This window comes from Phlebotomus argentipes, unplaced genomic scaffold, assembly GCF_947086385.1.
Source record: "Phlebotomus argentipes unplaced genomic scaffold, Phlebotomus argentipes genome assembly contig_5, whole genome shotgun sequence".
Classification (NCBI taxonomy): Eukaryota; Metazoa; Arthropoda; class Insecta; order Diptera; family Psychodidae; genus Phlebotomus; species Phlebotomus argentipes.
This window is the reverse complement of record NW_026776165.1, coordinates 2,972,281-2,986,303: the sequence shown is the minus strand read 5'-3', so window position 1 is coordinate 2,986,303 and position 14,023 is coordinate 2,972,281. Positions and strand designations below refer to the sequence as shown.

At 41.7% G+C, this 14,023-nt stretch overlaps 1 protein-coding gene across 1 annotated transcript in view; it reads left to right on the top strand.

Annotated features, from left to right (window-relative positions):
* LOC132256563 (hemicentin-1) overlaps positions 1-14,023 on the top strand; it is a 44,368-nt gene that overhangs the window by 22,682 nt on the left and 7,663 nt on the right. The window contains exons 6-14 of the mRNA XM_059753057.1: positions 819-949; positions 5,705-5,777; positions 8,412-8,563; positions 8,729-8,882; positions 9,032-9,162; positions 10,806-10,959; positions 11,159-11,250; positions 11,321-11,648; positions 13,059-13,273. Of these exons, the coding sequence (XP_059609040.1) occupies positions 819-949; positions 5,705-5,777; positions 8,412-8,563; positions 8,729-8,882; positions 9,032-9,162; positions 10,806-10,959; positions 11,159-11,250; positions 11,321-11,648; positions 13,059-13,273 (1,430 nt within the window). The remainder of the gene's footprint in view (positions 1-818; positions 950-5,704; positions 5,778-8,411; positions 8,564-8,728; positions 8,883-9,031; positions 9,163-10,805; positions 10,960-11,158; positions 11,251-11,320; positions 11,649-13,058; positions 13,274-14,023) is intronic.

The window sequence follows — 14,023 nt, the reverse complement described above, 5'->3', positions numbered from 1 at the left end:
TCCACGCTCATTGATCGGCGATTGCGTAGATTATATTCTGGGAAACAAGAACCAACAAATTATGTCATTTTTTTTGCACAAAATGATCTGCTGATTTCCCAAAAAATTCCGATTATAAATCAATCACATTTATCTACACATCTTTGCAACTCTGAATCAAGTAAATCCATAGAAAATACTCTTCTCAAACCATTATTCCATGTCTTCTTTCAATTTTCCCCACCAATTTTTCACCCTTAATCAAATCACATCCAGAGCGAGAAAATCAGTGAAGAACTTTTACTGTGGCGCAATGAATAAATTAAGTTGGTGAGAAATGGAGATTACAGAAGATGTGTGTGAAAATTTGCTACAGAACGAAATTTAATTAGATTACTAAATTGAGCACGAAAAATTGAATAAGCGCGCGATAACACTAAAATTTTATAGTGTTCCGACGACGGAGAACTTAGCATTAATTGCAGTGGAGAAGTGCTCTGAGTTGGCAAAAGTCGAAATTATTTATTAGCACTGAAAAGTGCAATGCTCGCTCCTTTGCTCATGAAGACTTTTGTGCTGTTGTAATTTAGTCCAACATATTGCCATAATTTTGAGCCACTTTCTGCACATCCCATGAAAATTCACCAACCATAAATTGAGGTGTGATGGTGAATTTTCCATGCTATCTTTTTGAAGAATTTGCTTGAAGGTGCAGGAAAAATTCAATGAATTTCTAAGTGAATAGCGTTGAAAAATGAAATCTCTTGTATGTGAAAGAGAGTTTATACATCGCTTGGGAGGAATTGATGCGAATTGTGAGTTGTTTCCCATCTTTGCAGGAGTGCCGCCGCCTCGAGTGTCCTGGTGGAAGGAACATGCACTGCTGGATGACTCCTTTCAAGTCCTTCCGGACGGAAGTGTCAAGAATATCCTCCACTTGTCGAAGCTCAATCGTCACGATCTGCACACTGTAAGTGCATGCCATTGTTGCTCTCTAATCTCTTCTCGCGCACACAGTCGCTCTTCTCACACCGACACACCCCCTCGGGGGTGGAGAAGTGGTGGTGGTTTTTGCAGCCATTGTTGACGTGAAGTTTAGAGGCGAAAGAGTGAAAGTGGCACAGAAGTAATTAATAATAATACTGTGGGGTTAGTTCAGCTCTCCAACTGTCTTCCGTGTGGTTGAATTGTTTGGGAAAATTGCCAAGAGGAAGGAAGAGGACGAGGAAGAGAACAAGAGAATTACACACATTAAGTGCTGAAGCTGGATGAGAAATATATCCGAAGCCAGAAGAGAGAGAGTCTTGTCAACTTTTTGCCCTGCTGCTGCGGGGGTGTTTTCCCTTGTGCCAAAAAAGGGGGCCGCAAATATGCACAAGAGTTAATTAATGTCTCATCTGAGGAGAAATATTTTACTGCCACTAAATAGGGTGTCATTATGATAATCCCATCTAAATTGAATAAGTTTTATTAACAAATTATGCAAATCCACATGCCTATTAAACAGTGTTTTTCTGTGTGGCTTCGCCGTCTTCCATTCGCTCTCCGGCAAGGGAAATCCTCTCGCACCACTTCATTAAAAAAGAAGCTGCACGACAGAAACACAGCCGAGATATACAACATACATAATCACATGAGATTTTTTCCTCCTCCCAGGGCCATTTTAGAGAGAGAGAAGAAAAGATATCCCAGCGCACGCTTTACCTTTTGCCTCTCCAGAACCCGAGGCCGAGGGAGATGATAAAGCATAAGTAGATGTAGCATTCCGACTTATTCACTGGATCAAAATTAATAAGATAAAAGAAATTCCCCGGGATTATTTATGGCTGGAGATTTTTGAACACAACTGCACACATGGAAATTTATTGCACAGATTTGCCTCAACACCGCCTTTTGTGACTCTCCAAGCAAGAGACTACAAGGCGTCCCTTATCCTCCAAGTCCTTCCTTGTCACTCTGACTGATGTAACACTGCATTTGGCCCACGATTAATTGGCAGTCGCTGTGGGAAATGGCTCCGAAAGTCCCTGAGATCTCTTGCATATGTATCAAATTGATTCTTCTCTCGCTTCTCGCCTAATTGCAAATTAATGTATCGCGCGCATGGAAAGAAGCTCGACACTCGCTTTTTCGGCCATCGAGAGATAGCATCTTGAGAAGCATTTCGACAATTTCCTCTGCCTCCCCACCAAGATTACACACACAAATTGCAATCGAATCTTCGATCAAGGGGTAGATATTATGGTCGGAAGTGGTGTACAGCTTGAAAGGAAGTGTTTGAAGTGAAAGTGATAAAATATATTAGAATATTTGCACTGAAAAAGCTTCCATTTCATCCAAATTGAGGCATTTTCCTAAACTTTGCTTAAAAATCAATTTTATCGCTTTTTTTAAGGTTATGAGATTAATTTCAAACGGAATTAGAAAATGAAGACAGAAATTGTTCATGAACAAATTCTGGGACATTCAAATCATTTTTTACAGTTTAAAATCTAAGCATTTGAAGAGCTTAAACCTCTTGAGATGGAAAAACCCGGATTAGCTTTGTGATAAGTCGGAATTGAGTGTGAGAAACAGTTGAAGGAGCGGAAAAAGCGATGGAAAATGCATTTTCAAGGGCGTTAAGAAATGTCTGGAAGTGTTGAAGATTCTGCAGAGGAATTGTGGAAGTGTTTTGGAAGTGGTGTAAACTGTTTAGCCGTATTATCTCCCCCTTGTCTTCGATCATTCATCGCGCAGGTGAAGGCAAATGTGCAAAAAGGGAAGAGTTTGTGTGCTTTACAAGACACTCAAAGCTCGCAGTTCAATTTCATTTAGCTCTTAGACATTTTTACAACTCTAAGAATAAATAGTATTCAAATGTAATAGAATTTGTTGCAAACTACACACAAAATTCTTCACTGTTTGCCATGCAAATTTGTGTCTAAGAGTTTGAAAGAATCATAACTTTATTTTCCACTCTTTCTGTGAAAGTGCAGAACTTTGAAGTTTCACATTTTCTCGTGAATTTGAAGAAGTGTCTATTCGTGTCTGGGGAACTGAAGATTGCAAGACAAATAACAATTGTAAAACTCCTTTCATGCTCAACAAACAAATCGCAAACAATCGATTGATTAGCACAAGACAAACAACGTGATATTTCAATGTTTACAATAATGAAAAGGCAGAAATCGCGGTGTTGATAAAACAATTTCTGTGGGTGATAAAGAATAATTTATGGAAATTTCTATCATCCATAATTGATTCCACGAGCAATGCACGAGTGCGAATGTCAAGCCCACATATTTCAATTTATAATTAGAATGCAAAATGCTTAAACATGTTATAAATGAGTGACAATAAATTAACTTTAACCATTTGATTGTTTAGAAATCACATTCGGCTTATCATTAAATGCTCATTTTAAATACACCCGCAATTTATAAATTGCATTCTGAGCATTATTCAATGTTCACCAGAGAAAAGCGCTCAGCGATAAGACGCATAATAAATTCCTCAATCAAGCACTAAACTTTTGCGCTTCACCTCTTCAATTGAGAAATAAAGATAGACATTTATTCACTTGCATTATCATCATTCTGCTTCGCGACGCTCTTCCCTCTTTTCGAATTGGGAGCGGGAATAAAAATCCAATTGACTGATTTTATGACTTTGTAATCATCAGCAAAAATCACACGAGACATTTTTGAGGATTATCTTACAAATTTCCATCCAATGGCCCCCGTTCGAGAGCACCCAAAACTGGCATCATTAAAAATTTTACTACCTTCAGAAAAAGGATGGAAAATTTTTTATGAGTCAATAGATTTTATGGCGCACCAATTCTGGAAATGTCAGTAATATTGGTCATTGTCGCAGGCATTTTAATGATGTTCTGTGTCAACAAATTGTTTACAATGATTGTGAAAACATTTATAAAATGCCATGGAATTTTTGTGCTTCTTTAAATTTCTTAGTGGCAAAATCTCTCTCTCCCAAAGTTCCTCGAATTCGCAATATTTCTCTCCTCAAAACCGAGTCATAAAAAGGCGGACTTTCTTGAGATATTCACTCGTAAAATGCCGCATGAGATTTTTTCTTCCTCCCTTCATCCCGTCGAGCAGATGCCCTTAATCTGTGTGGGCGTCCTGCGGTTGAGTCTTATCTTGTCTCAATAAAAATATGGTGGAATTAAAATAATGAAATTTCGCCTCTCAACTAATGCCAGAGAGATTTGATTGCATGGCATGGAGTTGAGACCAAGCAAACATATTTCCTTTCGCCTTGGCTGAGGAAGAAAATTATAATGAGACACTCAATTAAATGGGAAACCACCCGAAAAAGACAAATTTGAGATTCCCCGTGGCGGAAGGGATTCACTGAGCCCAAAGAATCCTCGAGGGATTTTGATTTGTCTCCTCGCGCTGGCTGTACAATAAATAAAAGGCCGAGGCATATATAGAGGGAATATGTAAAATCCCACGAGACAAATCACATTCATTAAAAATTGTAATCTTCCTCCCGCCATCTGATTTAAATTACAATGTCGACCCATTAAATCGTGGCGTGAAGGTTGTTTTGGAGGAATTTTCATAAAGTCACTTCTTTTTCTATAGCCCAGAATGCGCATCTCGCGATGCCTCTTGATCCCCATTGAGCCATTTGGATGCTGTGATGCCTATAAGAGCCTCCCAAGGGGGAGATATTGCGGTGAGAAGAGCTCAGCACACGTCTTATCAAGTTTAATTTATGCCTCTACGAATTTAGGACGGATTTTGTAAGTCACAATCATCCCGAAACATCAATTAGTCATGCCTAAAATAGTTGTAATTGAGGCTTTGCATTTAATAAAGATTGTGATTTCAATTCGAATAAGCTATAAATCCACTTTAAACACATTCTGCTAAAGTTGTTAATTGATTTTCGGAGCGATTAATCTGTTCCACATCCAAATGCTAAATTTTGAGGTTATTTCAGCCTCAACACGCGTTTAGAAGTGTTTCTTGGGATCAACTGTGCAGAATATCTATTTTATAATTTTTGAGTATAAAAACTGATGTGCTAGAATGCTAATTATTCACTAAATCTATCCTTGGCTCGTTACATAACCTAGAAAAGGATAATTGTGATTATTTCTACGCAAAAAATCAAGGGAAATTCAAAGAATTTGGAAAAATGGACAGTAAAAGAAGCACTCGGAAAGGATTATTTTATACTTTTGAACACTTCCACTGAACTGTACACCACTTCTGACTATATTATCTCCACCTTGAGAAAAATAGCAAAGTATATTTGGCAAAATATCACTGATTTATTGGTAAAATTCCAATAAACTTATTTCCTGGGCTCTCTTTTAGATGAAAATCTTAGATTTAATATTCAAAAAGTGCCAGAAACTTGTACAAATCCACAAACATGCATTTTCCCATGAAATCTTGCTCAGATTTGGCAAAGTGATCGATTTATTTGCCCCTTGGAGCCTTCCTTGTCTTCTGATCCGTCGGCTTCCTCGTCCGGCGCTCGCTTAACAAGTCTCCGAGGCGCGCGGAAAAAAACAGAGAGACATCGCGGCAATAAAGACAAAATGATAATAATGTGACCAAACATTTCGAAGACGGAGACGAAGAATGCCAAAAGGGAAGAGCGACAATCACTGGGAGATCGTCTTGAGAATGAGAGATTCACCGAATTACGGTGCATCTCCTGTTGTTTAGCCACTCATAATCTCTCTCTGTCTCACTTCCAGATTTACACCTGCCAGGCGACAAATGGACATGTGGTGCCGCCATTGTCCACATATGTGAAATTGGAGCTGAAGCGTAAGTTATGCTTCCTGTCCGGGCGCAGGAAATATTATGCACCTCATCCTTCATCCTGACCCAAATGTCCCTTCTCGCAACCCATTCATTCGGTCCTTCACCTCGGCGGAAATTGAGTTCACCTCCGGTTCAGACGGACCGAATCATTTCGCCCAGCGTGCGAAGTGAAATTAGGCCAAACTTATTCTATGCTCAAGTGTTGAGAATTCATTTAAATATTCCACAGAATCTTGCACATAATCCTGCTTTTCGTAATAGGAAAACTTGATGTGCGAGTGATGAAAATAGTAAGAAAGCACCCAAATATTACGGGTAAAAATTGTATATCCTTCGAAGAAGAAGAAGTTAATTCTCTTGCCTTATATCTCAGAAATTCACTTTACAACATCCCCAAATCTCTATTTGAAGATTTTCTGACTGCAGCGGCTTTCCTTCCAGCCCCATTTCTCTGCCATATGAAACGGAAGAGATTATGTGACTATCGTGGAGTGCTGAAAGAGCACTTTAGTGCTTAGTGAAACTTACAAGCAATTCAACTATTCCGTTTGATGTCTTAAGCAGAGGCTTTTTCCGCATGCGAATCACACAATTTCGCAAAATTACACTTGCCTCGACGCGAAACACTCCCTCCAAGGAGTTCAATCACATTTTTCATCACAACTTGGCTTGTATTATTTATGCAAATCGCAATTAAAGGTGAGAAGAATCTCTCACGCGGGCAACTTTATAAATTATTCCCAGCGAGGATGAATCACTTCTTGAGAAAGATTGTCGATCCGAAGACGCTCTCTCTCTGGGTCATATTTCGGCCGTCGGATGGAAATTCAGGGCACTCGGTAACCCTCGTCATAAATATTTATTCACGCCGCACTTCCCAAGGAGTTTTTCGCCCACACTTTGGCTCCTCCGGGGAGTTTGAAACACTCCCCAATCATTACGATGACGAGCCGTGGAGGCGATAGTAATAAAGTTGATGACGAAAGTGGAAGTGAAATGCCACCCCTCTTCCATCCCCCCTTCTGTCGGACCCTCGACGGACTGCGTGTCTCCCAGTCGCCCAATTTGCCCGAGGGTGGGTTTAACTTATCTCTATATGGCTTCACATTTCCTCCCAGCATCTCATTCTTTAGTTACTTCTTCTTTATTATCTCTTATTGCTCCTTATATCACTTTATATTCCATTGAGAGGCTCCCTGAATTTTCCTCCCCATTCACTTTCACTATCCGCCCACTCTCGGGACCCCGCCGGCTGGCGCTGAGCCCACCCACGGAGGCAACTTTATGGCCCGGGCCATTTCTCATAAGGATGGAAAATTGCTGCAATTGTTAATATTTCCCCCGTCGGCCCACGATTGTGGGTGTGAAAAGTTTCGCAGTGCCTTTGATGGCTCTGGCGAGGGTCGTTCTGGGGGACTTGAATATATCATTAAAGTGGAAGTGAATAGGAGACAACTGAGACCCATTGCAGATTAATCTCAATACAATTTCATATAATGAAGTTTCGTCGTTTGCCCACAATCGCAGCGTCTTCATTTGCAACTTCAAACCACACTCTGTGCTTTGCACATATTCTATTTGCTGAACAAGTTCCGCAGTTCCGCTGAAGAGAGAGAGAGAGAGAGAGTGAGATGCACAAAAAGGGAAGTGACGAATGCTGAAATGGGAGGAAGGAAAGACAGGATATTGGCCAAAGTCGATATAATGAAAAAGAATTGAACAATAGCGAACTTGTGGTGCTTCACAGCGCGAAGGGTGAGCGCCAGAAAACACCCCCGCGCGACCTTTTGGGCATGAGAATAGGAAAATCCTCTTGGTCTGGGTGGAAATGGTAATGAGGATAATCCGCATCAGAAAACGAAGGATTCGCTCTCCTTTTGTTGCTTCGCCACAAGCATGAGTCTTCCATTCTGCGCCACACCCTTTCCATCTCCAACACAGTGAGATGGCAAAAAAGACACCCAAAGCGCGCGGCCCAATATACAAAATAATTAATGTCAACGAGTCGCCTTCTGAATGCTGGGATGGAAGTCATTGGTTTTCCATTTCACCATTGCCACCAACTCCCGCACTGTTTTCATTCAATTTCATTCATGAGTTTGCCGCTTTTTTCTGCGCCATGGCGATGAAAAAGAGCAACATAATCGCATTATTGGCTTTAGTTGGATGTTTTGTGTTGGGAATATCATCTAAAGCTTATGCGCAGATTGATAGTTTTTGGACATTTAAGTAGCGTTTTATTTAGCATAAATTCACTGCGCCCACGCTTTTGAAGAGTCTCATTGACCTTTTGTCTGAATTTAAAGAATGGTTCACATTAATCAAGACAGCCTAAAACCGCTAAAGAGACAATCAATCCACTAAACATTCTGTCCACTCTCTCATGGATTCCCTTCACAGGCACTGCAATCATTCTAATCTCCCTAAGAGCGATTACAGACTTGCCGCTTATCCTCGAATCGGCGCGAACTCGAATCAATCCTCCGTGGATGAGCAAGAGATTCACCATTTTGCCTTTCCTATCGAGGGATTATTCGCGTTTTATGGCTAAACGAACTGTCAATCGTACACACTCGCGCTCTTGCTCAACCTCCCGTGGATAATCGGCTAGTCTGTAACCACTCTAAATCTCCGCAGTTCCGCCGCTGTACGTTCGTCTGCAGGGCCTCAATCATGCACTGGTGGCCGGCGTGCGGACGCAGATCTCCTGCAGCTCAGCAGGGGCGCGCCCCCCGCCGGAGATCATCTGGAACAAGGGTGGTCTGCTGATGCGAGGAGCCTCGCAAACGGTGAGTCTTCCCCGCCCCAAAATCCACCCCTCCCGACACTAACTCACAAATCTCTCATGCCTTCCATGTCGCTTCCTCCGGATCACCGTGTCCGATGGGACTGTGCGCGCCCACGCAATCAATGGGTGAACTGGCGAAATAAAAAATAAAATGACAAATTCACAGACATCGTCAGATGGGAACGTGACAGTTTCTGAGGTGGTGTTTCTGCCGGCGCCAGAGGATAATGGCAAAATTGTGACGTGCTCCGTGACAACTGAAACGATCAGCGGTGGAGCTGGTCTATTTCTAAAAGACTCACGTATCTTGGATGTAAAACGTAAGGATGGATACACTGGGAGGGGGATCTGGGGCGTGCCGATGAAGAGGAATGTGTGAAAATGCTCCAATATTTCCAACAATTGCCAATTTTTCTCATCATTTTTCTTCTTTTTTCCATCTCACACGCCGCACGCCTGTCGACGTTAGACGCCCCAATTGTGTCGTTATCACTCGGAGCGCCGCTGGATCCCAACAAACTAATGAATGGCTCGGATGTGTACTTGGAATGCGACATCAGAGCGAACCCGCCCATCAGGAAGATCGAATGGTTTCACAATGTGAGTCCTATAAATCTCTATTTATCATCGCATTTCATGCTGTTTTTGAGTATTTCCACGGAAATTGTCTAATTAAACGATCAATTCATTCACTCTAATTATGCGGGAGGAATTTCTGTCAATTTGCCAGACGCTGAACAAGTGGTTAATTTGCTGACGAAGGCGATGAAAATCCCCCAAGAGACACAAATCTAGTGTCGCTGTCTCGTAAGATTGCTAAAATAGTCATCAGTTTGTATAGAGAACGTCCGAGAAATCCATAAGAAAGCATTTCAATGGAAAAAATAGTGAAATTCTCGGAATAAACATGGCAAAGAGCAAAGCAAGAGATTTTCTTAGAATGGAAAATACCCTTCTATATACAATTAAAGCAATTTAATCATTGCATACATTTGGGAAATCCTTTAATTCAATTTCACGCTTTTATGCTCATAATTACGATAATCCGCACATTTATTTATAATTAATTCGTATTTCACATTAGACATTCAATTGGTCTGCATTTTCATGCTATTTAATCAAGCTGCGATGTGTCATTACCAATTATGTGTGTCAATGGGCGGGGCTTTCAAGTGGGCGGAGCCTAAAAGAACTTTCCTCAGTGTGCAAAGTCTTTTCATCAACTTGAGAACTTCTCTTCTGGAAGTGAAATAATGGATGAATTCAAGAATTGCGACATTGTTCGTGGATTACATGCTATGTATATGTAAAATAATAGTTTGCCCAGGCTAAATCAACCCACCAGTTATATTGCATTAATTCCCAACTCAAGCCACCAACGAGTAAAAACGAACCCCTGAGGAATGGAGGCTCTTTTGTTGTGTGGAAGCATTAAACATTTATCATCTATTCATCTGTCTGGAAACGGTTTCGTGCCAAACATCTTGCAATGGGAATTATTAATTCGTCGTTGCAGGTCACTTATCGATTTGCTGAGTGATTCAATAAAGCAGCAATAAAACCCATTTTATTGAATGATGTTTATTTCTTTACAACTCGCTAAAATATTCATCCACATTCACTATGAATTTACCGGGAAATTTTCCAACTGCGAAAGGCTAAAGGTGCAATATGTATTTATGATATAGGTTTGAGTGAAGTTTTGAACGTCAGTCATTGAGTCGCACAAAACTTCTGCACAAACTCATGAGAGGTAAAAATTTAATCTTTGCAACTTATTCAGCAATACAACTGCACTTGTGAAAAGTGTTGAAGGGTTTTTGCAACTCGCGAGCTTTAGTTTTTCCCACGAATATATGGTAATAAATGAATTATTCATAGTGCTGAATTTCACTTCATTGCTTCGAAACTTTGAGGTGGAAAATAAAAACTCGTGTGTGTGTGTGTGTGTTGGTGAATGAAGCCAGGAGGTTTCAAGATGAGAAAGTTCCCTTAATTATTAAGCAGAAATCTTTATTAGCGCCGTAAAAAAAAGTCCCGAGCGCGGAGCAAAGTTTAGTCGCAGTATATCGAATGTTAATCGATAATAAATCCAGATACATAAAAATCGCCCTAATTGAGTCGGAGGGTGGGGAAAGAAGGCCAAATAAAGGAGCGCGATGAATATCTTCTGGGCAGGAAAGCGCGCTTTTTACGATGTTCACTGGAGCGGGAAAATTACACGGAGTTTTCTCATCGTGCAGGAAAAGCAGCTCTACTCCATGCGGGGCGTGATTATCTCCAATCAAACACTGGTCCTGCAGGCCATCTCCAAGGCTTCCCACGGGCAGTACATGTGCCGCTCTGAGAACGCCCAGGGCTCCGTCAGCAGCAACGATGTGTACTTGGATGTGAAGTGTAAGTGCTTGACGAAAGGTTGCAAGAGCAGATATTTCAGGCATTACAAACTATTTTCTTACTAGATATTGGACAATATTTGATCAAATTGATAGGTTTTCACGTCATGGTTATAATTGAGATTTGATATATATCAAAAGCACACCTTTTGCGGTGCATTTCAAGCCAAGTCACAGACTGTCTCTGTTCTATTCATCAGATCCTCCAATTTGCAAATCGGAGTCGACAGTCATCAGAGCTGCCCTGAAACAGACAATCAATATTCTGTGCGATATCGACTCGAATCCACTGGTGAGTTTTCCGCCCACTTTTCGGGCCACCCAAGCTGTCACTAATGGTCGATCCTTTGGGCTTCGCACAGCAAAATCTCACATACAAGTGGTACTTCAACAACACCCTCGATTCATCCATCGAGCTGCCGCCGCCGGCCGCCGTCCTGCCGCACGCCGGCGACCCCGAGGAGCATCGGCACAGCCCCAACGCTCTGGGGGCGCACCAGAAGACGGAGCATCGCCGCCACCAGCGCTTCCAGACCACGGCGCGCTCCGCCAAGTCCTTCCACGCGCGCTCGCCAGGACGCACATATCCCTTCCGCATCGAGAGCTTCGCCAACTTCGGCACCGTGACGTGCAGCGCCGAGAACTTGTACGGCCACAGCGGACTCTGCGCTTATCACATCCTTGCAGCAGGTGAAATTCCAATTACGCCCCCATTTTTCACCCCTTTCACGCGTTACGACAAGACGCGCTGCGGGTGAATTAATGATGCACGTAAAATGATTAATATTCATCTCGAAGAGGGAAAGCAAAAAAAAAATGCCTTGAAAGAAGGAATATAATTACTTCGAGTCCTTAGGCAAATTGAGCATGAAAGAAGCGCTCAAAAGCTTCATTTTCCAAGAAGATTCCACAAATATTGAGTCCTAATCGACCTTCTGTCTTCACCTGAAATCACAATGCCGAAAACAGACATTTTTGTGATTTGATGAAATTAGATTTGTTGATATTGCTAAATTTGTCAAAAACATTTGTTTCTGTCTGACCTGATTTCCTGTATTGGACAAAATATGGTTGAAAACCACCCAGAATATCTGGCAAAGAGCACAGACATAAGGGCGTTGTAAGAGTTCATTAGAAAATCCTTTTGTACTGCATAAAACTTACAAATGCGTGTCACTGTTAATTTTGTATAACATCCGCAATCCTTCTTCCCGACGGAAATCCATGAATATTTCAAGCACCAACTGGCCAAGTGAAGCAAACATCTAATCAATTTCACATGCGAAAGTCCCCTCGTAAAGCTGAAAGTGGAAAGCTTTGTTCGCTGTTGGCAAAAGAGATCCACATCAAGCAATTAATTCTTCATCTTTCCGACAGTGTCAATGCACAAAGACCCACTTTCACGGGAGATTTGATAAACCCGTGGAGAGACTGCAAAAATCCTCCGTGGCAAAAGGGAGCTTGTCAGGCATGTGAAAATATACCCAAGTAACACCAAATGACCAGACCGGAAAATGAGGCTGGTAGTATATTTTCCAGTCATGGCCATGGTAGAAAAATTGGTGGTCACATGACTGCAAAATAGCCAGCCATCGCGTTAAATTTGGAAAATGTGTTGTCGAATTGTTCCATCAAAGACACATTTCGTTCGGTGCGACGCAAACCGGCGAAGCATAATACTTCTGCTCAGCGCTATTGAGCGCCGCACAGCGGTGATGAATAGAGTCCGAGTGTCAACTTCGGTGACGATCGTGCGTGCTAGTTCTCGGTCGGAATCGAGTCGTAACGGACCAATTTTTGGGCATCTTTTTGTAGCAGTTTCTGACTGTGGTGTATAAATGCGAAAGGCTGCTAGACGGTCAGATAGCATGCTATTTATACTCTCGGTGCCCCTTGGGAATACACTTCTGCACTCTGGCAGTGCTCCTCCTCCGTTTGTCCATGTCGCGGTGCATTTTGTGAGAGGCTGGCAGGGAATTTTTGTCTGGCGAAAATTGCGAGAATATCCGCGGTTTTTTTTTTACGTGCTCCTGTGCAAATATGCTGGTGAAAAACTAATACTTCTCTTCATACCTTGGCATCGTGTGCGCCCCATTTTAGAGTTGCCTGATCCAGTGAAAAACTGCACGGCGTTCAATGCAACCGCGAACTCAGTGCAAGTGTCATGTTTGCCTGGCCGAGACGGTGGAATTCCGCAGCAATTTCACGTGGAGATTATTGATAAATCAACAAACACCGTGCTGTACAACGCCTCATACCGCCATCCTGACTTCACCCTCAAGCGACTCCCCATCGAGTGTGACCTCATTATAAAGGTGAGCAAGAATTCGGACGAAGATGGCAAACTATGTGTGTGTGTGTTTGGCATTAATCGGCTCTGTCTTCTACGCGAAAATTTACGGCTTTCCAATTTCATGGGCCTCCATGACAATATGCCAGGGTGTTTGGCGCCCCCTTCAAAAAGGGGTTGCAGCCGGCGTACGGAATTTTCACTCCAGTGAATTTACGATTACAGCTTCCTGGGGAGAATTTCCCTATGCAATGTCATTAAATTAGTTTTATTGCCTCATTAATTGCTGAAATTGTTACGAACATCATCACACGCCATATTTGCTAAATTTGCACTTCCCCAAATGCCCAGCTTTCACTATGTTTTCCTGCTGACACGTGGGAAAATTGCATCTCTGAGGGAATTTAGGACAATTTCTGCTCTGATAATATTCCACCAAATTCAGTTGCAGTTTTTAACCATTTATTTAATAAATAATTATAATCGAAAACCAACCAGAAAAAAAAACACAAAATGAAATTAATCCTGAAACATACAATATCACAACATATCATTGGCAAAATCCTCAAGCACAACATGAAATTGAAACTCAAATTTGTTTCAGCCATATAAATGCATTTGTTGTATTTCCCAACTGAATTTCAACCCATCATAAAATGATTTATAAATGCAGAGATTGAGAGAGTTTTCCGCTATGGGAGAAATATTAAATTTATAGAGTGAAAACTGGATAAATTATGCAAAAACTCCCGCGAGGCATTGGCAACTAAGCCCG